We start from the raw sequence: 24,853 nt of genomic DNA on the forward strand, positions 1-24,853 counted from the left end.
GTGATATTTGTAGTTGAGATCTGAACCAGGTGTTTTTAAGAGAAATACTGTGATTCAATATAAATCAGTGCAGCACTTTGTAAAAAAGATCAAAGCATGTACTGAGTCCATGTTCAGAAACATGGAGCTGCTATTACAGAGCACACAAAATTTCCCAAACAGATGTGATAAAATGAATACTCCCAGCACACAATGAGTCGTATTTTCCCTAGGGTTGAGATATCTGTAACTGAGAAGAAAGCAAGAGAGTATCTAGGTTAGCTGTAATGCAGGGAGGAACATATAAACTAAAAGTTAGATCACTGGAGCTCTGGTCTCTGCACCTCCCACAAACACCCAATATGGAAAGTGATCAAATTGAAACAGAAGCAAGTACTCTCTCTGTGAGAGAAAGGAACACAGAGGAAATCCTCAGTTCACAATTTGTAGACAAAACAGATGTCTAAGGCCTAAAATTTGTCTGTTGGCCCTATTGAGTCCTTCGAGATATTGGTAAGATTCACATGTTGATAGCTCTAAGGCATCTCAGCTTTACTCCTGTAAAACCACCTGAGAATACTAAGTAGGATTTTAATAGTGGATATTAAATAATTACAACTGCATGCAAAATAACAACATTAACAGCAGTAAAAGAATATTTATGGATTATGGCTGTGAGTAATGACTTCAGTGCAGGTGATCCTGACTTACACAATGGTACAGTAAATCTTCTGTAAAGGACAAAGACACAAGAGACTTCTGTCCGATCTCACAGCACTGGAATGCAGGAAAATCATTGTGAAGGCCAGTGGATTTATTCAGATGTGAAACTAGTGGGAGAAGAAGCATCTTTCTCCAGATCCTGTGATAATCATTAATACACAATATTCACAAACAATGCCTGGCAAACTTTGCACAGTAGTTGCACATTTAAGTATAATAAAACACTCTGTCTTCACTATTTGTCTTCTTTCCTGCATGCTGTTTGTAGGAGGTTCTGAGGGGTTAATCATACAGTTAGGAGGCAAGGAGATGCAGGGACATGTAGCCAGCTGTTGAATGAAGCATCAAGTCATGAGCAGGACCATTACTTGAGGCAGTTTTCCTGCCTAAAACAACAGGAAGTCTCATCTACTGGATATGAATTTTTAACAGGAGACCTTTGAAGTGAATTCAAAGACATCAGGTGACTAAAACAGATTGAGGGAGCAAAGGGACAGGCCGATCCTGTGCCACGGGAGAGGCTGGGATGCAGGAAGGAATGGGCTGGGGTTTGCAGACGGGAGCCTGGCAAGCCAACCCGCTCTCCAACTAACACCATGGACTAACACAGCAGCCCCCCTCAAGGACTGTACTATCAACTGCTTTCAAGGAACAAGTACATGCCAGTTTGTTTCATAGAGAAAAATGTTCTCTACTGCTGATGGTCTCCATTTCATGAGAGTGGGCACCTTAACTTGCCCTGCTCTGAGGCTACAGGGTGAAGGAAAGATCCCAAGGCTCTACTACCAGGTTTAGGAGAAGTTGCTGCATCTGGGCTAACTGGGAGTTTTCTGTGAGGGCATTTTGATAAAACACTAGCTTAAAGCAAAAGTATTCTTTGGGATAAGTACACAACATACATCCTTCACATCCCCTAAAACTTATTCTAAGACATCTTTCCACAGGATGTTTCTAACATGAAGTGGAAACAGAGCAATCATTTCCCTCCATTTCAGAAAACAAAGTTTAATGCAGCTGCAGTATCACAGTTGGCAATTACAGAAACATTAGATATATAATTAAAGGAATATTCTGAATGTTTTATCCATTATCTCACAAACTCATGACAAATCTTATTATTAGCATATTTGGCATTAGCAAGCTACACTGTTGAAAATAGCACTACTTAGAAATTTTAGCTGTCCAAATTGGTACTTTATTGTGGCTGGAATATCAATAAGGTGGAAAAAGCCTTTCAAACCATCTAAAACTAAATGTGAATTAATTTCATTTAACTGACATGTCAACTAAGTTATTTAACTAAAGGGCCACCTACTATTTGGACAGAAAAAGAAAGGACTAATTCATACAGTTCTGGCACAAAGCTATTATTTCCAACACAGAACAATAGTGTAAACTTTGAGTACTCATTTATTATTTGATTTCACTCATTTTGCTTCATTTTGTACCTGACTGCATAGGAGGGTTTTCTGTGGGATTTTCTGAGAGGCAGGGGGAGAGAGAGGGTCTGTAATCACTTTGTGGAACATCTGTGATGTTCTGTGGAGCAACAGCAATTCCCAGGTCACAAGCTGAATAATGCTAAACTAAATCAGGAAACATCGAATCTGCTAAAATAAGACCCCAGAGCAGACTTGTACCTGCAGAGATGACTTACATAGACATACTTTGCAGAAGATCAAACAAAGTTATAAAATGTACAGTGCAGCTTGCAAACCTAAAGGTTACAATAAATAAATAAACACTGTTAAATAAATACTGTGCATCCCTTGACAACACTCTCCTCAAGGAAGACAGGCTGCCACATAAGAAGAATAGCAACAGCTCCATATGCAGCAGCATGTACAGCTTCAGGCTTCAGGCAGGAAGGGGGAAACTGAGGTTTCCTTCTACTCACCCTGCATAAAGCCTTTGTGACTCCTGTATCACACGCCAGGGATATACCCAAAGTTGGGAGTTTCAGGAGTGAGAATGGGACACACCACACTGTACTGAAGTGCAGCTTTCAAAGCTTCAGCAGAGCCACGATGATGCTGGAGGGCCATGCAGCAGTCAACTGTTGGAAAGTACCCAAAATCACAGGACAACAGAAAAGAGATGGGATCATTTCAACATGATACTTACAAAGGCATTCCAGTCAATCATGTTTGGTGGTTGTTTATGTTTACCCTTTTGTATGTGCAGCCTTATTTGAAAGGCAGTGTTCACTTTTTGAACTGGTTGGGCTGGAATATCCACTTCCACAATGACTGAATGCAGTGGTCAAGCTGCTTTGGAATTTTTTTCTAAATATTTTCAAGTCTAAAATTTCATAGGAATAGCTCACTATGGAGGGGGAAACTGAAAACAAGGAAGAACCATGAGAAACAAAATCTTCCTTAAAACATAGAGAGCTACTGGCAGAGGCGTGGGAATTAATTTTACATCTTTCATGCAGATGTCAATGAGGAGACAAGGTATGGCTTCCAGGGGCCAGAGGTGCTGGTGTCCCTGGGCAGGGGTACCAGCCCTAGTCCCCATGCCATGTCTCCCAGCCAGATGTCTGTACTCAGGCACAGCTCAGCCTTCCTCACTATTCAGGTCTCAGCCTCTTCACCGGTTGTTAACAAATGTACCTTGAATTTGGCTCACTGGGGACCCGTTCCACAGAGAAATCTGCCTTTATCTGTGGCAAGTGAGAGAACATGTGGCTGATAAAGGAGTATGGTGAAACTCTTCCTGACTGCAGAAAGTGTGTATATCTTCTACCCTCTTTTCTGGGTGATTTATTCACTAGCTGCTATCATCCTGCTCAGTTCCATGGCAATCACCAAAAGCCTGCCTCCTCCCTACAGCATGACTTTGACTTTGCTCTCAGTGCCATGAGGAGAAGCAGACACACGGATCCCTAGCATTTGTCAGGTCATTTTCTTATCTTGGCAGAAAATTCTGAGGAAAAAAAAGAAAAACAGAGTGGAATTAATCCTACAAATTAAAAGTAATATTACTTTAAAAAGAAACAAACTAAGAATTAATCTTTTATTGCCATGGTAGATTTCTTAAAGTAAAATCAAACATGCTAATTAAGCACCACCATTGAAACAAATAAAATGATTGCAGAACAAGTCATGTATGAGCCTTCTTAGGTAAAATTTCAAAAAGCGATAAATATTTATTCAGAACTATACTGCTGCAAGTGCTGTAAATTACAATGACCAATTTACACAGCAGTTGTTCCCGTCTTTTGCACAAACCTGTAAAGTTAGACCCAACCTATTCAAATAAACCTAGTGTAAAATAGAGAAGTAGTTCCACCAAATGATGAAGCAGTAGAAATTAGTCATCACTCTGTACTGAAGGTTATAAATGTGTATAACCCAGAAAATTAAAAAAATGGATACATTAAAGAGCAGTTTAGGATCTCGTACTGGCTAGATGAAAAGGAAATGAGACTGCAGCAGTCAGCTGTACAATGGGCACAGGGGAAGTACTGCAACTTGTCCTGAGTATGCATCTTGTCCCTGGTATGATGCAGACAGGTAAATGGAAGAGAGTTTGGTTGTTTTTTTTTCTTTTCTTTTTTCAGTGTAGTTACTGTGTACTGGAAAGAGCAAAAATAGACCAGAAACCAGATCAGCTAAAGTACCTTCAGCATAACACCCCTTTTATTCTTTGATCTAAATTTTTAAGCCTCAAAAGTCAGTCTGATTTCTGTCTGACTGCAAAGTCACTGCAGCCATGTCAGTATTATATTACAGTTTTCTGACCACCTAAGATCTGCTTTAGTCACCCCTAAGGGGCCTAGATCTTGCTGGCAGAGACAATCACAACCTTTCTCATATCTCTGCCTTTGAAGATTCTGTTAAACTTTCCTCCATTTATTACATTCAGGGTACCTGGTTGGTCCATCTGTGTTGGTCTGTTTGTGTCCCTGGCTGATACAGAAAGTTTGCATGAAGCTGAGGGAGACCTCTGGATTATCCCCAAAGGAGCATCACCATTGAGGACAAGGAAACAGGTAGTGAAACAGGTAAGGACAAAAAAGAGGCATCTGTTGATTGAGAAATTAAGTCAGGGGAAGGAGGAATCCTGCCTTTTGGTCTTTGCATCCAGCTCTGCTTCTTTATTTTAGCTTAGAGCACAAACCAAAGATAGAAAAATGGGTTTGCATGGCATGTTTAGAAATCAAGTCTTAGCTGGCTATGTAAGAAACCTGTGGAAGAGCTGTTGAATCTTAATCTCCCAAGTGCTAGTCCAGTACTTAATTTAAAAACATTGCTAATCCTGAAAATCAGGTCTTGGGACTGCCCTCTCTTAGGTGTAAATCAGTATGGAAATTGCCTCAGTGTTATTTAGATGTAGCAGCCCTGGGCTCTAGTATTAGCTGGAACTAATGAATACATTACTGACTGTGTTTTACAGCAAGGAGAATCCATTCATTTACACTACTTTTACTTTATGATTGGTTTGTAGTTTTTCATCTATACGGGGAATATGCATCATGTGCATAAAAAAACCCCAACAAACCAAACTAAAACCAAAATATGCTTGAAAAACTCTGTCATCAGGTTGCTGTCTTCTGTATTCTTTTTTCTGGTGATCATCCTTTTATGCCTGCAGCATCACCATAATGAAAGCAAATTAATTACATGTTTACTAAGTATCATTTTCTATAATTGATTACTTGTAAAAGGAAACCTCAAAGAACACTCTATTCTAACTTGGAGGTCAGTAAGAAACCATCTGCAAAACCAGAGCTGTTTATTAATATGCCCTTTATTCTGAGGCATTTTACTACCTTGTCAGATCAAACAAATCAGTATTAAGTATTGATTATTTGTTTAATACTATACTATATGTATAAAAATATCAAGAGACACAGTCAGTTATCATACAAAGACTGATATCACATTGATACATTGATACTGAACCTCAGAAACTGGGGATGGTTTAAATGCTAGTTTTGTCATCTCTTCAATGATTGTGTCTATACTTTTGCCAATACTAAAGAACAGAGATATCTGAGTAGGCTGAGAACTGTGGCACTTCAGATACTTTAGTTACCTCATTATACCTGCAAAACTGGCTTGCATATTTCTCTGGAAATTATGCGTTGATGCTGCTGCTACGCTGTACCCATAAATGGCTGGAAGAGTGGAGAGAGAAGACATTTCTTTTGGGAAATGAGGGAAAACTGAAGACAAGGTCTTTTATCATGATCACGTGTGTGAAATTTTCATCAGACAAAGAACACCACAGACCAGACCTGCTTGAGACTTCTCAGAAATGCTTACAGGAATAGAGCTATTAACTCATTGTACTGACGAGGTCAGATTCCTGCTTCTTATGGTTTTGTGTCACTTTGTGTGCTTTTCAATGGAGAAGTGACAAATCACACCACTGGTTCCTGCTCTGGCCTCCTCAGTGCTTCTCCCCAACACAACAGTCTTCTCCCACATGAAAAGGGGCATAAAAAATATAGATGGGCAAGACTGTTTTGCTTTTTCCCTTTTTGTGATATTCAGGAAGATGTTTCAGTTTCTCAAACAGCCTCCCCGACAGTAACAGCAATCTCTCCGAAGCCTGGCGTGATCACTCGTCAGCATCAAGAGAAAAGGTTTTGGTACTGGATTTTCTTACTGTTTAACCTGACGGTTTGTGAGCCAGACCAGGATACAAGTCTTCTACCTCTAGATTTTAGCTCCACACTCAAAATATAAAAACAAAAACAATCATGGGTAGGATAGGGGATACCCACAAAGCATTTGGACAGGAGACCACCCAGTTGCTGGAAAATACTAAAAATACCAGGTGAGATTCCCCTTGCAGTGTGTGCTGAGCCAGGACAGCCTCTACCTCACCTCAGTGCTGCTCAGCATGGGTAAACTTGTGCCTCTGCCCACGTAGCTTTTGTAATTTTCTGAGATTCACGTTTAAAGACTAAAGGCACAGGTAAGCGTGTCGCTCTGTGTGAAATGCTAGCCTGGGCTTTACAAGATTTTTAATTGTCACTTTGTTTTGTTTGCCACTTATAAAGCACTGCCCCTTTGGCTTGCTGCTGGCAGGGAATTAAAGTCTACCAATGTACATTTTGGCTGCCTCAAGCAAATGGAGTGACTAATATTTCTTTCTTGTCTATGATTTTTTTTTTCCATTTAGAGATTTATAGATGTGCACACAAGTATTATGACGTGAATGCTTTGACCCACAATTCCTCTCACATTCAAAATTTTTCCAAAGAGCTCAAGGGCATAGTGGCTCTTGTTTCTCAGCATAAGGAAAAAGGTATTCCATCACTTATGAAGGAATATGCTAAAATATGCTTCATGGTATACTTCTTGAAACTTGAGGTAGATAAAATTTGGAAAGTCATGTCTCTTGTGTTTCTATAATTTTGGAATCCTAGGCAGTCATGGTTTGAGTTTAAATAACTCCCATGGAGGGAGTTATTTAAAATTCAAAGGAAGAGGATATATTAATTAATAAAACATTTTTTATCTTGGGAAATGAAGAATTAGAAGTAAAAAAATTAATTTTTTTTTTTTACAAAAGAAAGGAAACGTACAGTAGTGCTTGCTTAAGGAAATGCAGGTGAACTAATTGTTTGAATTCAAACTGTCAGCTCTCAACTTCATTTATTATTAATCTCTCAATGTCATGAGATTAACATTGTTATAAATAATTGATCTGAAAAATAATCCAAACAAATTACTGGCTTGTTGACTGAATAAAATATTGCCTGTTAACCTAAAGATTATAGACTGTAAATTTTTACGTACTGAGAAAGTAATCTCTTCTGAATTATAGATAATTGTTGAATAAACTTGTTCTCCTTAGAGCTGATTATGCTGGAAAATAAGTGTGTGTGTGTGTATGTATATATATATATATACATATATATATATATATATATATAACCTTCAAAATATTAGTTCTGTAACAAATAATACTTCTCAGGAAAAATATATAGATTATGCTTTTCACAGAGGGGTAAGAGGTGCAACCTGAGCCCACAGGATTTCAGTGGAGATAAAACCCATAGGTAGTGCAGAAGTCCTGTTAGAAAAAAAGTTTGAGCAAGGATGAGACACAAAGGTGCCTTCTGGTTTACTCTCACTTTCATTGCTTTTTTTCTCTATGGCCACATCTGTGTTGTGGGTGGGGATAAAAAAGGACAAAAATGCTTCAGGCAAAATTGTGTATGAAGAAAACATAAGGGAATTTAGTTCAAAAACAACTGATTAGAGGAACATCCATCCTTGAAATCTGCAAAGCGAGACACATTTCCTTTCGCAGCTGATGTCTTCCTGGCAAGTGAGGACACTATTCTAGAACCATGATTTGTGGTCCTGTCTCTGCCCAATCATTTGAAGCATCAAAGGACAATGGCATGATCCCTCGGACAACAGCAGAGACTCCACCGTGAGTTACTTGGCTGAAAAGAGGTTGTGTACAGTGACATTTTTCCAGAATACTCCTCTACCACTAAGAATTTGTAGTGCAGGGACTATCTGAGCCCGAGATGGGTGTCAATGAAGTAACTATAACCCAGCAGGTTATTTATTTAAGTGTCAAGTAACCAGTGACAGATGTCCTCCTAAAGGCTTTTTATGTGGAGCATGAGAACAAAATCTGCTGTCAAACAGGCTTCTGATCTTCTCAGATCTCCTCCAGTTCTTGTGCATTTTTCCCCCAAACCCTTGCCCTGATCAGAGAATAGAGGATATGAATCTCTGTTCACAGAGATTGTGTGCACAACACCTTTACAGCACTTCTGTGGGTAACAGGCTTAGTGTGAGAGTAAGTATATGGCAACCACCCACTTCCCTATGGCCTGTACTGATTGCTGTAATGCTTTTAATTAGGGAAACAATCATGAGGAGTTTCTGAGAGCATCCGGACTCCAAGGCCTGGCTGCCTCATAGACTTATCCACTTATAGGCTGAGTCCTCTGCATCACTTTGATGTAGGCATACCTGCACTTAGACTTAAGTCTAACTGCCTGTACCACTCAGAAAGCATGGAGATATTTTTATTTTGATGAACAAGTTGAACAGAACAACTGTGAAGACTGCGGCTAAGAGGTTTGAAACTGGCCATTGCACACACACAGAGTAATGGTTAATAATTTCTTTTTTTAGGTGTTGACTACTTACTGATATTTAGCAGAATATAGTGCTCCAAATACCACTAGCCATAACTTCAAGATAAAAAATAGCTGGGTGTCATAAATACAGTGTGGAAGTTTGTAATTTTTGAGATACATAGGGAAAAGCCATTTAATATATACAAAGACCTGCAATTTTACAGTCACTGAATAGAATCACAGAATCACAGAATAAGTTAGGCTGGAAAAGACCTCTGAGGTCATTGAGCCCAACCTATGGATGCAGATTTCAGTAAGATTTTAGTTTGGAATGTGCTTGTACTGAACAAGACGCAATTTGCATACTTGGAAATGGACTCTCCAAGTCACCATATTATTGGTAAACTCAAGGCAGTGGAACTGAACAGACGTAAAATGAGGAGACACCCATACCTGTACCCACAGCTACTACCCATGTGCAAGAGCAGCAAAGTCCTCAGCTTCCTGTCTGCCAAAAGGGGATGACAGCTCTAACTCTGCTATGAGGAACTCTTGGGGAATCAAGTAATTCTGCATAACTCTAACTATTAGAGTTTTCAACAAAGTTTTGTCAAAAGTGGTACATTCTAACTTTCACTAATGAATGGCATGCAAATATTTTCTTGCCAGAAATCCCCTACTCATATATTCATTAGTCTTGTCTTCTTTAAGCCACAGGCATAGCTTCCTTCTCAATCCAATTGATATGTCCCAAAAATTAAAAGTTTGGTGGGGTTTTTTTGTTTGTTTGTTTGTTTGGGGTTTTTTTGTTGTTGTTTGGGTTTTTTTAATATTTATCTAGCAATGATGAAATGTTGCACACAGAGTTGCTGGCAGGGCAAATTTAGGTTTGTCCTAGTGAGGAAAACATGAAGGAAAGGAGATGAAGTAGTAATTTTATAATGACTTCTGTGTGTGGGAACTGAGAAAAGACTTCAGCTCAATTAACCAAGATGAATTTTACTTAAATTACCATGTAAGTAGAAGTTCCTGAACAAGTAGGAGCCTCAGTATTATGTGTACAGGTATGCGCATAGGTGCCTGCAGACACCACACCATAACAGCAACCACGGAAGTTCTCATATGTGGTAAATGAGTAACCACCTCAATGTTTTATAACCTTTACCTTTTGCACTTAAAAGTACAAACTTCTTCTCTTCCTCTTCATTTTCTTCCTCCATTATGACTAAATACAGACCATGTTCAGAAAGGCTACTACATTTTATACGGGTTTTTCAAAGGCACGGAGCAAATATTCAGGACTCAAAATCTAATTCTCATGAACTATTCTGTAGTAGTGTGTACTCATATGTGGAGTTATGTGAAGATAATTCTTGCAATCCATGTGATGGAAATTATTTTTTCAGTAGCAATTACAATGCAAGAGGTAGGCAAACTGATTTCTGAAGGAAGTTCCATGTTAATAGGGAAGAGGAGGAAAAAGAAAAGACTATTAAACCTGATACCACTAGCAAGGCAGAATTAATCAGAAGGCAAACAAACACAAAATATCTGAGCAAGGAAGTGATACAAGGCTCTGAAAGTAAACATAGTACACTAACACTGTGCACCCTACCCTGCTTCATTTTTGACTCCAACTTACCTTCATTATATTATACCAATATTTTATTCCAGAAATTTTAAATTAGTGATGTTGGCTTTGGTCCTTTCACTGTTGTTTGTGTGGACTATTGATCCCACAGAAGGTGCAGCAGTTCTGCAAACAGTGGTGCTGCCATAAAGCAGCTTTGAGACCACAGTTTACAAGATTTCACTCAACATTTCTGATGTCAGCATTTTTTAAAAGATATTCTAAATTTTGAAATGAGAAATGTAATAACAGTATGAGCCAGTGAAAAAAAACAAACACAGAAGTAAGCTGAGCTTTAAAAGAAACACTTTATTTGGTAAAAAATAAATGTAATAAATTATTTAAGACAATTTTTGGGTTGTATCTGTACATACACAGTATATCCGTAACATAGCTGCTATGTAATCCAGGAATTCCATTTTAGGAAAAAAAGGATTTACATATCAAGTAGTTTTAAATGAAACCAGCACAGTCTTTTACGTTTGTCAGTACTGAAAACAACTTGATGGAATTCCTTTCCCATGTTCCCTATCCTCCAAAGTTACCCAGGAATATCCATTCTGGGTCTTTTGTGTTTGTAGCATCTCTCATGCTTCTTTTGCATCATCTTGATCATCTCAGATTCTTTTATTCAAAGAGCACCTGATTATTATTTTTCCTGCAGTCTTGGTGCACCAGTTTTCACTTTCAACTGGTAAAATGTACATTATGAATATTCACTTCTGACTTCGTCCTCCAATTTTACTTGTTTCCTTTGCTGTATGTGGAAATATTTTCAAATGCTTTTTAGTTTTGTCTGGTTGTTTTATTAGTAATTTGAACCACATTCATTTCCCTTTTGAAATCTTACAGATCATCAGGGATCCACAAACTCTGCTCTAAAGAAGATTGATCTAAACTCTGAAATCAGAATAATGATATTTTAACACCAGCATGTGATATTTGAAAGAAACGTCATCAGATATGATGTCCAAATGTGGTGTTGCAATGGGTCAAAATCAAACATGACTCAAAACTATATAAGTCACTAGTTACCCAAAATACACCAGCTAGGACTACACTGTCATTATTTTATACCAAAACCTAACAAAACACACGTCTGGTATGCTTTATCCTGGGACTGCCTAGTTTATAAAGCTAAGCATGTTTTTAATGCCTCGTTGGAACAGTTTTTTAGAGCAATATTCAAGAGCTTACGAAGCTGTAGACAATCAGTCTGAATTTTGACAATGTTGATTGCTAAATGAGGCAAGAAAGACAATGTACAACAGACATGTAAGAGTCCTGTGTTTGAATACTAATTAATTAGCTGCAGTCATTTCTCAAACACAATAAAATATTGCCACTGGTGCTTAGTCTTACAAATATTTCTACTTTAATTGTCATAAATGTTATGTATTCTGGAGAGAAAAGAAGCAATTTTTTCCCAGCTGCATTTACATATGGAAGCAACACTACCAAAATAAGCATGTATTGTGGCCCTTTCATCAGAAATTATTATTTTTCCCTTCAACTATCTTTTGGACTTACCCATCTAATTTTTAGATAATGTTAATATATATGGTGCTAGAAAGATGCATAGCCTTCACAGAAGCTTCTTCTGAAGGGACGTCAAGTCATTTTTAGTAAACCAGATCCTCATCCAGAAATACACAAAGATATTTTATAAAAGTCTGCAAAAATATATATATATAAAAAAATTTTATGTCTTTTTAAAGAAGGTGCAGGCTACTCAGGAGGAGTACAAGGATGTGAGGCTATGCAGAGAGAAAATTAGAAAGGCCAAAGCCCATCTGAAAATTGATCTTGCCACTGCCATAAAAGACAATAAAAAAACTTTCTATAATACACCAGCATTCTGAGGAGAATCTCTATCCTTTCTTTGATGTGGGTGGAAACAGTTACAGAGGATGAGGAAAAGGATGAGGTACTTAATGCCTTCTTTGCCTCAGTCTTTACTAGTAAGACCAATTGCTCTCCAGGTACCCAACCCCCTGATCTGAAAGACAGGAAGCAGAATGAAGCCTTCATAATCCAAGGGGAAATGGTGAACTACCTGCTCCACCCCTTGGAAACACACAAGTCCATGGGGCTGGATGCGATCTACCCAACTGTACTGAGGGAGCTGGTAGGAGTGCTCACCAAGTCCCTTTCAATCATTTACCAGCCAACTGGGGAGGTCGCAGGTGACTGGAAGTTGGTAAATATGATTTCCATCTGCAAGAAAGAGCAGGAGGAGGATCCATGAAACTACAGACCTGTCAATCTGACCTAGGTGGTAGGAAAGGTTATAGAACAGATCGTCTTGAGTGCCATCACACAGCATGCACAGGACACTTGGGATGAGGTCCAGTCAGCATGGCTTTAGGAAAGGCAGGTCCTGCTTGAACCTGGTTTCCTTCTGACAAGGTGGCGTGCTTAGTGGATGAGAGAAGGGCTATGCATGTTGTCTGCCTGGAGTTTAGAAAGCCTTTGACACCATTTCCCATAGCGTTCTTCTGAAGAAACTGGCTGCTCATGGCTTGGATGGGTGCACTGTTTGCTGGGTAAAAAAATGTCTGGATGGCAAACGGAATTCCCACTGGTTGTCAGTCACAATTGGGTTCCCCAAGTTTCAGTGTTGGGGCCAGTCCTGTTTAATATCTTTACTGATGATGTGGATGAGGGGATCAAGTGCACCCTCAGTCAGTTTGCAGATGACACCAAGTTGGCTGGGAGTGCTAATCTGCTGGAGGGTTGGAAGGCTCTGCAGAAGGATCTGGACAGGCTGGATCAGCAATATTGTGGCCTGCAGAACCAGGGCAGTGATCATCCACCTGAACTTGGCACTGGTGAGGCCACACTTCAAACAGTGTGTTCAGTTTTAGGCTTCTGACTACAAGAAAGACATTGAGATGCTGGAGTGTGTCCAGAGAAGGGCAACAGAACTGGTGAAAGGTCTGGAGCACAAGTCAGCATCACTAAAACTAAACTCAGAACTACTAGCTTTGCTTAAGAGCAAAGTAGCTCTGTTCTGAGCTCTCCAAAAAAAAATGTTTTCTTCCATCCTGTTTCTCAATACAGAAAAGCATTCTCAGAACATGCAACATCTTTGGCATCATGTCAAAATGTGAAAAATGTAGACCTAACTGTAACTCTTAGAGTTGAAAATTATGAAAAATTTCAGACCCTAAAGAAAAGTACCCAGACATCAGTAAGCACCTCTCTGAGATAAGGAGTGAAATGGCAAGACTGTCTTCTGAGCATTCCAATCTCCTCTCTTGTCACTGGGGTGCTAATGGAATATCTACTTAGGCAAGTGAAGACAAAATTGGAGGAACATGCTTCAATTACCCGTGAACTACTGCACCTTTATGTTGCTCTAACTCTTCTGACTTAAATGAAAACAAACTAAAAAAAACCCCAATACCGCACTGTGCTGTACAAGATTGATATGAAGGATGAATTACAGTAAGTACCACAGTAACCTTACTGATCTCTCACACAGTTGCAAAGTTACTTGTTGGTTTTACAGCTTACCCACAAATGAAAAAAAATGTATTTATCATACAGCTTAGTAGAGCCAATTTAAATTTTATTTTTACATTGTCTTGCAACAGACTTTAGTATTATTTTTCTTATGTCTTATAAATCACATTTTCAAATACTCTTCAGAAAGCTGAAAAACGATCAAACTGTTGTTTTCTCTGAATAATAATTTTTCAGCTATGCATGAACACCTATTGCCTGACAAGCTTTTTGTTTCTCTCAAGGTTTGTAACAAATACTACTACCCTCATTTATTAGACAGCTGGAAACTTACTTTTTCTTAATTTATAATTTCTTCACATCTAATTCATGTTTGTTAGCATGAATAAAGAGTGCAGTGCAAGGTAATTAATAAGAGAACAATCAACAATTTTGCAATCTGAGAGGCAGGAAAAGCTGTTTATTATGAGGCTGAAGAAACAAAGCAATTTATCCACTGGGTATTATGACTGCATGTAGGGGTGGTTTATTTATGATGCAAATTGAAGGGGCACTGTATGAAGAGCCTGGATCTCCTAACTGCACTGCCCTCTACTACCGATGGTGCTCCTGAGGGCCACTCTCAGCATTGTATAACTCTGATCAGCTTTTGCACAGCCACCCTGAGAGATCTATTTCGGCGCTAATGGAGTTTTATTTAATGTGGAAATGATGCAACATTTTTTATGGGTTTCACAACTCCCAAGCCATATGGCCAAATGACCATCACGCACCACAACAGCCATTACTTCACAGCCTTACAAAGCTGGGAGTGCATTGGCTGTGTGCAGGGTGTAAAACTTGCAATGTGCAAAGCACATTTAGGGCACACTGAATAAAATGCATCTCCTTCGAAAAGCAGAAACATCAAGACAAGCTTTGGGAAAAAGACATTCAAAAATATAAACCCTACTTTTCCCTCTAGAAATCCGCACATCCTTCTTCTTTGCTGATGCAAGTATCCTTTTCTTCCCTTATTTTTGCTTTTATTTTGTGGACAACTGGGTTTCCACAGAGACAGGAGGCATATCAGACAGTACTGGGTGAGCACTTTCCCACCTTTAACACACATTCTGGAAGGAACAAATGAACACTTGGTCCTTGTAGCACCTGTGGACCTCCCCAGTGTCCTTCCCAGTCTTCAAAGCTGTAATGGCTGGCAGGGCATTAGACCTCTCCTCCCATTGTGTCAGACAAAGCCTTGTGCTCCCTAAGCACCACTGGGTCTTGTAACATTTCTAAAAATAGTGATGTCAGCAATTAAGTGTCTGATCCTACTTCCTTTGAGGTCTGTGGAATTAATTTCAATTAACCTTGGATCAAGCATTAATGTAGCAACATTCCTATGTGGGATCTTTGAAAAGAGATCTGAAAATGAAAAAAAAAAGCTAGTTCCACTGAGATTTTTTTTTTACATTATCAAGTCTATGAGCAGGCTCTTCACTGAAGGCTCTTAAATCTTCTGTGCAGGTACAAAATAGCAATATAAATAAACACAGATGACTTGGTAAATTAAAATATCTGCCATCTCAGCATTCTCTAATTAGCAATCTATTTTGAAAAATACAGTAAAATATTTCCAAATTGCATCAGTATAGATTTCCCAAAGTTTATTACAAAATGGAAGGCACTGTCACTTCAAAACTTGCCCCAAGACCCTTGTTCTCCCTCCCTCATTTCCTCCTCAAATATAGTTCTGCCTACAGGCACATGTCAGAGATTTTAAGAGTATGAGGGAAAACTAAAGATCCTCCTAAAACCTACCCCCACCATTTTTAGCACCACCTGCACTGTCACTTCAGGTACTATCCTGGGTAACTGTCTGCCCAGTTAGAAAATATTAAGAGTTTTAAAAAGTACAGTAGGGCATTGCTGTTGGCTGCATAGGTGTGGAAGTATGTTGTACCTATGTTGGGAACATGCCTGGAGTACTAAGACACTCCTTGTCTAGGGGCTGAAAATGTTACCTTGCTTGGGATAGCATATATAAGTACAAATGTTCATTTGGGAAAAATATTAACTACAGTGTTTCATCAAGGAGCGAACAAAGTCGCCAGTGTTCATCAAGAAATTCACAAAATCTTCTGTGATCACAGGTAAAGGGGAGACCTAAACTTCCAGCAGAAGATCGAGACACAGGATCTCAAAAATAAATACTATCCCCACAGTGAAACAGTTACTGCTACGATGCATCAGCCTAATAAAGTTGTCCGAGAAACAGTTTGAATAAAAAGCTGACACTGCTTTACTGAAATCAATAACTACAGTGACTTCATAAGAACCAGAGCAGTTTCTCAGTGAGAAGTAGATTTACATACAGAATCTTTTCCTAGGGCCACAGGCAAATAAGACAAATGAACTTCACCCAGCTGATGCATGAAATGCCCTTTTGGTATTTCTTTCTAAAGAACGAAGCTAAGACCTCTTCCATAGGACACTGTGGGACCTTTCAGATCTAAGAGTGAAACTGTCTCCTAAAACATGCTCCTGGAACACAAAGACCCTGTATAAGAATTCTGAGCCTTCAGTAGTGAAATTTCCCAAAAATCTGAATTTGGAACAAAACTGTCACAGAATATTTGTCAGGTAAATGGTTATGGAGTCCTTCTAAGACACAAACTCCACATCCACGAGGGCGTAAGCCCTGGATGCACACTGCAGAAAAGAAGTGGATTCCATGCTGCTGCCCAAACATAACCCCATGCCTGTGTTTTTTGTAAGCACTACCATGCAGTCAGCTATTATTGGGAAATTTGTTATGATACAGAGGCTCGGATAAACAAAATGTGTTCCTCAGACTGCAGTTAGGAGTCTAAATACCTTCACTGAAGTTAAACATTTGCTACTATACCCTTCACTGATACCTTCTTTGGCTTAGCAAAGGTGCCTTATCATTTGCTGTGGTTACTTTTATGAATCTCAGTTTAAGCTGCCTAATTGCTCATGGCCCGTAATACTCATCCTGACATAAGGCTGCATTGCAGGATTGAGCTTGTAATCTCCCTTGTACACCTAATCTAAAAATTCTCCTCTTATTTAAAAAATAAGGTATTAAAGCCATAGTTGCAAATATATCTGGCAACATTTAAAACAGGTGGTTGCATGTGAAACTCAAAAACTTACCTGAGAAATGGAAGTCCATAGACAATTTTTTTTTAACACCAAATAGAAAAACATAACAAAAAAGCTTTTTTTTTAGAATACTCTACAGAATACTGGCATGTTATACAAATGCAATTAACCCATTGAAATTTAAACCAGTTGCAAGTTATGTTCAAGGTACCTTTTTTATAAATAGGTTTTTTTAACGTTCATTCTACATTCACACTAGTTTAACCACGTAAACAAGTCTGTGAAAGCTCAGATTAAGGTCACTTTCAGATCTGTATGCCAAATACTTCAGAAAAATATCATATTACAAGGAAAATTCAATAAAGTAAGATAGATCCATCTGCTGCTCAAACAGTTCAGTAGATGCTATGGGGTAAATTATTAACAAGATGAAAACTAAAAGAGGTTTTCAAAAATTAGTTTAAAGATAAGTAACATACAATGCATTAACATTGTGTTTATCATTTGAAAGTGTACATAAATGCTGAAAAAATACAATTCGCTATTCCTAGTGCTATCCTATTTTATAGAGCAAATCTTTGGAAACAGTATTACCTGAAGTTTAAAAACATACTGAATCTTTTTTGCCCCATGCTTAATCTTACAATATGCTGGAATGTATTTTCTTCATATGAAAACATATAAAATTAATCTTACATTAAAAACAGTATAAACAACTTCCTTGAGGCAACTTCTGGACACAGAATTTCTGTAAAGATTAAAGTATACAATTCTAGGATAATTATTTTTAAAAATATGTACATTCATTCCAATGTCCTAAACCCAAGAAGAAACCCAAGCAAGCTGTACAAAAGTTGGCCACTAGTCTTTGTCCAGTTAAGATTATGTCCAGCTTTGCTAGTCTTGCCGTATTTCAACATAATCAACAAAAGTTTTACTTGCTCTTGTGTAGGAAATTCCCAAACTTTTGCATAAATCCTCTCAGCTTATTTTCATTAGGCTGCAATGGATGGTAAGCAGTTGAGTTGTAGCTGGCCATGTGATTACTCCTGCCATAATTATTCCCTAAGGTCTTGCTTTTGATATCTGATAGATGTGAACTGCTGTTGGTTGCATTTCCTGCAGGTTGGCTAGCATTTTCCATCTTACAAAATGGCTCAAAGCGACTATAAACACGCCTTTCACTCAAACGAGATCTCAGCTCCTGTTGGGGTTTTGAATTTGCCAGCTGCGGTGTCACCGAACTTGCTCTTTGAAGTGCAGAAACAGGAGCACTTTCAGAAGCGGTATTTGTGGAGATTTCCTTCATATCTTGATACTGAATCTGTTCTGTGTTAAATCTTGGGGTAGATGCATCTCCTGCAGTTTCGATGAACTTACTTTCCAGGGGGCACAAGAGAGGACACATTTTATTGCTTTCATCAGATGGAGGTTTTGGAGATTTTGGTGACTTTGGAGACTTTGTTGGGCTACCAGTGACATCTTCTTTACTTCTGTTCAAGCTCCCTTGAGAATTTGCTGATGTGTTTCTTTTTCTCCTTGGGGAAGAATCTGTCTTATTTTCAGAAATCTTTGGTTTTTGATTCTCATCTTCAGAAACCAATGTGTCAGAACTACTACACATCCTGTAAAAGGCAGGACCTTTGTTTTTTGACAAGTTTTCCTTCTTGTCTGGTGTGAGATTAAGAAATGACCGCAATTTCTGGGATCCTTTCTTTAGAAAACTTGGGGAACTCTTACTTTCTTTCTTTGATGTGCAATCCTTACTAGACTCCTCCTTGCTCACTTCAGTGAGAACCGCCATAGAGATTGCCTTACTAGCAGTTGGGCTCTTTAGCTCTCCTTTCAGGTTCTTTTCCTCCTGTGGCAAGTGATTGGCCACACTGTGCAAACTTTTAGCACTCTTCAGCATGTCTTCTGGAAGTTTTGGACCAACTGGCTGCTTAAGTCTATGCCTAGTCAATGTGCTGTAAACATAATTGGATGCATGCTTGTTGGCACCAGGGTCCAATATGGACTTTGAATTAAACATGGGAAAACTTCTCCTTTTGAGTACATTTTCATTCTGAAGGTTCTTCAGATTTTCTGAATGTTTGTCTGTACACAGTGTTGTGTACAAATAAAGTGATGTGTCAACAGTTGCATTTGAATTTATGGGAGGTTTTGTGCTGTCTGCAATATGAATTCTGTGGTTTTTTGGTGCATCTGATTTAAGAGGGAAGTTTGTGCTAAGGCCTTCTGAAATATTATCTGTTCCATTTTCCACACTTGGAGCATGATTAGATGTCCCTTTAGGTGTTGCACTTCCCTCTGACCCAATTATAGTTGAATTTGAAGAACTTGCACAGCTGCTTACTTCCTGCTGTTCAGGTAAAGTTGGCTGAAACACCAATGACGATCGCAAGCGAGAATGAGAATACAGCGCGTGAGCTTTCATATTTTCAGCTGTGTCATAGCTATCATATCTGTCACCCACAGCTGACCCATTAGACTCTACCGGATAATCTGTTTGATCATTCAAATATGACTTTATTCGCCAGTTACGTAGGAATGACTTTGTTGTGTGTTCGAGAGTTGGCATCCTTTGCTGCAGATGGCGGATATGATTATCTGTCCCATTAAAAGACCTCCGCACAATTGAATTTCTTTCTGCAAGATTTACTTTCGGTCGTGAAAACTGATCAGCAAAACTTTGCTGGGGAATATTGTAGTTATTTGCATATCCTCCTCGTAATGAGGAAACAATACTAAGGCTATCAGATGGCATTTTCCAAGTATTTGATGGATTGTTGGCTCTGTTTATAGCTCTGTTGAGCAACAGGTAAGGTGTCCTTTCTGGCTTTTCCCCAGCATAACTATGTCTCTTCCAGTGCTCATTTTTTTCACTAGGTTGATATTGCTGGATTGGATTTTGCACATTAAAACCTGGATGAAAGGGTTGCTTATTATAGGCTTGATTTCTCAAGCCATATTTATCTATTTCATTTACTGCATATCTTCCACGAGTTTTCCAACAAACAGGATCTATCTTGTGAACCTTGTCTTGCCTACCAAAAAGGTTTCTTTGGCTAGAAACTGAAGCCAAAGAAGACACTGAGTGTTGGTATGTATCATTATCCCAGAGCGTCCTGCGACTGTTTACCCGCACTAGTTCTGGAGCAAATGAGCTAGGAACAGAAGAACGGGCATACAGTGTCCTGAACTCTTCATCAAAAGATTCCACAAGCTGTCCTGTGATAACTTGAACCATACTGAGGTTGGTTTTTTCAAATGACCACATAAAGCTGAAAGAAGAACAAACGACCATTAGATGCAGTTCTTTTGAGTTTAAGTATTACACTAGTGCTTCTTGCTATGGAAGCTTTTGCACAAACCTGGGGTTTGTAAAAATACTTTCTAAATACATAAACAAATGTTGGTAATGATTAATGTAATTTAGACTCAGAAGGTCTAATCTAATACCAATAAAACTCAGCTGGAAACTTTCCACTGCTTTCAGTGGGAGCAGGAATGAGTCTATAACTACCCTTATAACTGCCCTTATAAAAAGTATTCTAAGAAAGTATTCACAAATGTAGAACAGGGAAGTACAAATAGCTAATGGAAAAAATCATCTCTACAAAGACTAAGGCAGGATTAACTATACCCATTATATTTAGTCAGAGAATGTTACTGTGTGGTTATGTTGTGAAAAAAAATACATCTGAAAAAATATACAGGACTGCTTCAGCAGTTTTTAATGTACTTAATTCTAAACGTATTTTCAAGAAGATGGAGCTCAGAATCATTAAAAAGTTTACATTTTCTACTATGCACATTGAAGGATATGAACATTTCTTTTATTGCAATAATAATGCTTTGATGAAGCAAATTTTCCTCTATTGTAAAAGATGGAACACATGCTCAAAGCTAAGTATCTGTAAGTATTTTACAGCTACAAAATGAAATAAAATAAATTAATATGTACATTAAGGATGTAGCAACAAAACTAATATCATGGTGTGTAAAGCATGCAATTTGTAGATTACAACAACGAAAAAACCTGTTTTGAAATCCTAATTTCATGAAAAAAGCTAGAAAAAAAATTAAATCAACGGACTTATTTTATTTGCACTTTTTATCTGGATATTAGAAAAAAGGTTTGTTGTATTGACAAAAATAGCCTGCTGCTGTAATTTTTTCTTGCTATTTTTGTATTTTTCAGGAAGTAATAGTGTGTTGAGATTAAATGAAATCATGTTGCATAAATTTTTTTCTATTGATTTTCACAATTAAGAATAATACATAATCTTTGAGACAAACCCCCAAACTTTAAATTGACTTCAAAGTGACAGTTCAGAAAGACTCATATTTCCTGTTATAAATAACTATATTATTTTACAAAACAAGCTTAATTTCTACAGAAATTGATGATTCCACTGCCTGTGGTACAAGGCCTCAAAGCAGCGTTGTTTTTCAAAATGAAATGAGAAAAACTATTGCATTCTCACAGACCTTAACACTGTGTGTAGATGTCAAGACTCTCCCTGCACTGTCTTACACTGATTAATTTATGAACTTGTCATCTACCCCACAATCATTTATACATGTCAGCCTGAATTTGGGGCTGAATCTCTGGTAAGGTTTGAAGACTTGGCAGGGAGCCAGCTTCAAAAAGTCATATTTTCAAAAGCTTACAGTGGTGGAAATCTATGAAAGGCAGTGGCTGTAGATCTGGTACCCAGACACTATGCTGGCAGAAACTAATTCAGTAGGCCAAAGGAGAAAAGTGTAGCATGAAAAGAAGGAAAATATTTAATAATGTGTGAGTTACAACATAGTTTATTTCCATCTCTGCAAAGCTGTAAATTCTTCTAGCCTACGCTTTGCACACATACACTGGAAATAAAATGGAACGCAGAATAAAGTCAAACATAAAGAGAGACTTGGGCAATTCTGAATTTGACCACCATTAAGTGCCACACAGTCAGTCTGTAATGTTATCTTTAGAAGATTATTATGAGAAGGAACTATCCAAGCTAGCTTATAAAATAATTCTGGCAGCCTTTTCTGAAGCAAATGTTAAATAAGAATAATTCGGGCAATATAAGACAAATCAGGATTTTCCTCCCTTTTTAGCAAGTTTTCAGGTTTGGCAAAACCTACGTGCCTTATTTCTTATTTGTGAAAAATGAAGAGAGGACCTGTTAGGCTAGTTAGCAAGAAGTATCTTTGGTAACCTGTTAAATTACAGAAAAGATAATCAAATGAACGCATGTGCTTCCCTGCAAGAATTTTTACAAATAGGAAAAAGACCAAATTTGCTATAGCAGTAGTGCTGAGATGACAGGTTTGCTATGGACACTTCAGTGACTGATCTTACCTGTAGGAACCATATACAACTTTCTTACAGTCAACAAGAATAAATTTTTGTTCCATTTTTCCATGGAATTTTGCTCCTGTTTTAGAATAATAATCTTGTCCTTTCACTGTCCGCACCCTCATGTTCTGAAAAAGACAATCAAAATACTTTACTTGGTCTACTATAGTCCATATTAGCACGTAGGGGGTTGAAATTCAGAGGAACAGTAGGAGAAAAGCTACATTATTACACATTAATAAACTCTGCAGGGAAGTAAACACTGATCCAACTTCCTGCCTAGGGACTCAAAATGGCAAGTCACTGCTTTGTCTTCAAGACTGATGAGATTCCATACGCCACAGAAAAGGAAATTCCACTTTTCCATATCCACCACTTCCAGAAATGAGGTTCTGGTACAAGAAGTCTTCAACGAGGGGAAGAGGTTTTGAGCTGTAAAAAAAATTCTTTCCATCATTTGCTGTACATATTTATAAGATTTCCAAGTGTCTCAGCTAATCATAGACAACACCTAAAGAGCCAGGATTACTTTTAGTTTAATTGAACAAGGCTGCTGTATCTACGAACACATATACCCCACTCTGAGAAGGGTGTCATGTGGTGCCAGAATCCCTCAAAGTTTCACCACAGTAAGGTTCCCTATCTAAATTCAGAGATGCTAACACAACATGCATAGGTAGCATGAACTCTATGCAGCAGTTAATTTTTAATTCTATTAAGCTTTATGTTTTACTCATGTGAACTCAGTAAATGGTACTTGGGAAATTTTCCACTTTATCTCAAAAATGAGGTTAATTTTTATCTCAGGCTATTGATGAAACTGATTCAGCTAAGTCAGTGTATTCTTTTTTTCTCTCTCTCTCCTGTCACTTGTTTCTTTAAGCCCATAGAAATAAAAAAAAATTAAAGAAGTGTTACTACACCTTATGAACTGTACTAATAATAATTTTCAAAAAATTCTCATGGAGATGTAGAAAAAAAAGAAATTAGTACACAGAGGTGCTTATAGAAACATTAAAATTTATATTCAATGCAAACCAACCTACAGCATCTACCTCACGTGGCTGTGAGACACAAAATGCTTCACAAGACATGAAAACATCTTGGAATATAGCTGTGAATGATAACAATATTTACTTTAGTTTCTAGCCTTGTCATATTTTTTTCTAGCAACACTACTTTGTGGTAATTTACAAGTACTCCAGTGGGAGTGAAATCCATAGTTTAGCATTGGCAGTAAGAAAACAGAATCTATATGATTATTACATAGGTCTGTATATATGGAAATGGTGCAGCTTAAGACTTGTGAATACAGAGGAATGTCTTGCTTCACAGGACTGCTACAAGGATAGGTTGCAAATCACACAAGATATGCTCTGTAAAGGTCACGTATAGGTGAATTAGGGCTGTTAATGAAGCAAACGGAAAACATCATGTACACAGTAAATTCAGAAAAATCAGGAGGATGAAATAAATAGGATAGGACTATTTCAGATGGAAAGGGCCTGCAACGATCATCTAGTCCAACTGCCTGATGAATTCAGGGCTGACCAAAGGTTAAAGCAAATTATTAAGGGCATTGTCCAAATGTCTCTTAAACACTGACAGGCTTGGGGCATTGACCAAGAAGCGTGTTCCAGTGTTAGACAACTCTCTCCTTAAAGAAATGCTTCCTGATGTCCAACTTCCTAAACTTCCTGTGGTGCAGCTTTGAACCATTCCCACATTTCTTGTCACTGGATACCAGGAGGAAGAGATCAGCATCTCCTTCTCCACTTCCCATCCTCAGGAAGCTGTAGAGATGTTTAGACTTACAAGAGCATTTAAGATTCCAGTCTACAAAGTATGACTGAGTTTGCAATACAGTTACATAAGACTTCATTGTCTATGGGAGCACTTGTACATTTACCTAAAACATATGAAGTTCTAGTAGATAAAGGTTATAGGAGTTTTAAGAATAATGTCTACTACAATCCAATGAATTTTATCTTTCCAAACAGAAAATTCAAAAAATAAGGAGACAACATCCATGAAATGAAAGCACATTTCCAGATAACACTTTCTAAATCAGTATATATTTCAGTGTTGCTATCTTATGGTTTAACTCAAGCTATTCAAGTTCTTTAAATTTTATTCACCATTTCGTGAGCTTTCACTTAGCATTTTTGTCAAGCTGTGTTTGAACACAAATGCAACTCAGTTAAAATGTACAAAGACAGCATTTAAGAATTACTTTTGTTTGTGAACTAAATGTCTTGCAAATGTGCTAAAAACAAAGCTTATCTCTTAATTAGATAAATAAAAGAAATAGGATGTAGAAGTGTTGTAAAATTTTAAAAGGTAAAAATTTTAGAAGTGAAAATACAGGTGGTTGCATCTCTACCTGCTAATCACTTTTGACAATCTAGCATTGTGTCTTTGACAATCTAGCATTGTGTCTTTCAAGTTTTCTGCATTCCAATTAGAAGTTTTCCTACCAACGAAAGTCAGTTTTCCCGCTTTACCAAAGTGTTTTTGT

General features: G+C 37.9%; 1 protein-coding gene across 3 annotated transcripts in view; it reads right to left on the bottom strand.

The window, feature by feature from the left end:
• Positions 1–10,688: 10,688 nt before the first annotated feature.
• The window catches only part of FAM83B (family with sequence similarity 83 member B), a 57,159-nt gene continuing 42,994 nt past the window's right edge, over positions 10,689–24,853 (bottom strand). For all 3 annotated transcript variants that reach the window (XM_064650324.1, XM_064650326.1, XM_064650325.1), the window contains exons 4-5: positions 22,339–22,463; positions 10,689–20,260 (exon numbers count right to left, since the gene is read on the bottom strand). In XM_064650324.1, the coding sequence (XP_064506394.1) occupies positions 17,911–20,260; positions 22,339–22,463 (2,475 nt within the window). In that variant the 3' untranslated portion in view covers positions 10,689–17,910. The remainder of the gene's footprint in view (positions 20,261–22,338; positions 22,464–24,853) is intronic.

The sequence above is a fragment of the Pseudopipra pipra genome, chromosome 3 (genome assembly GCF_036250125.1).
Source record: "Pseudopipra pipra isolate bDixPip1 chromosome 3, bDixPip1.hap1, whole genome shotgun sequence".
NCBI classification, from domain to species: Eukaryota; Metazoa; Chordata; class Aves; order Passeriformes; family Pipridae; genus Pseudopipra; species Pseudopipra pipra.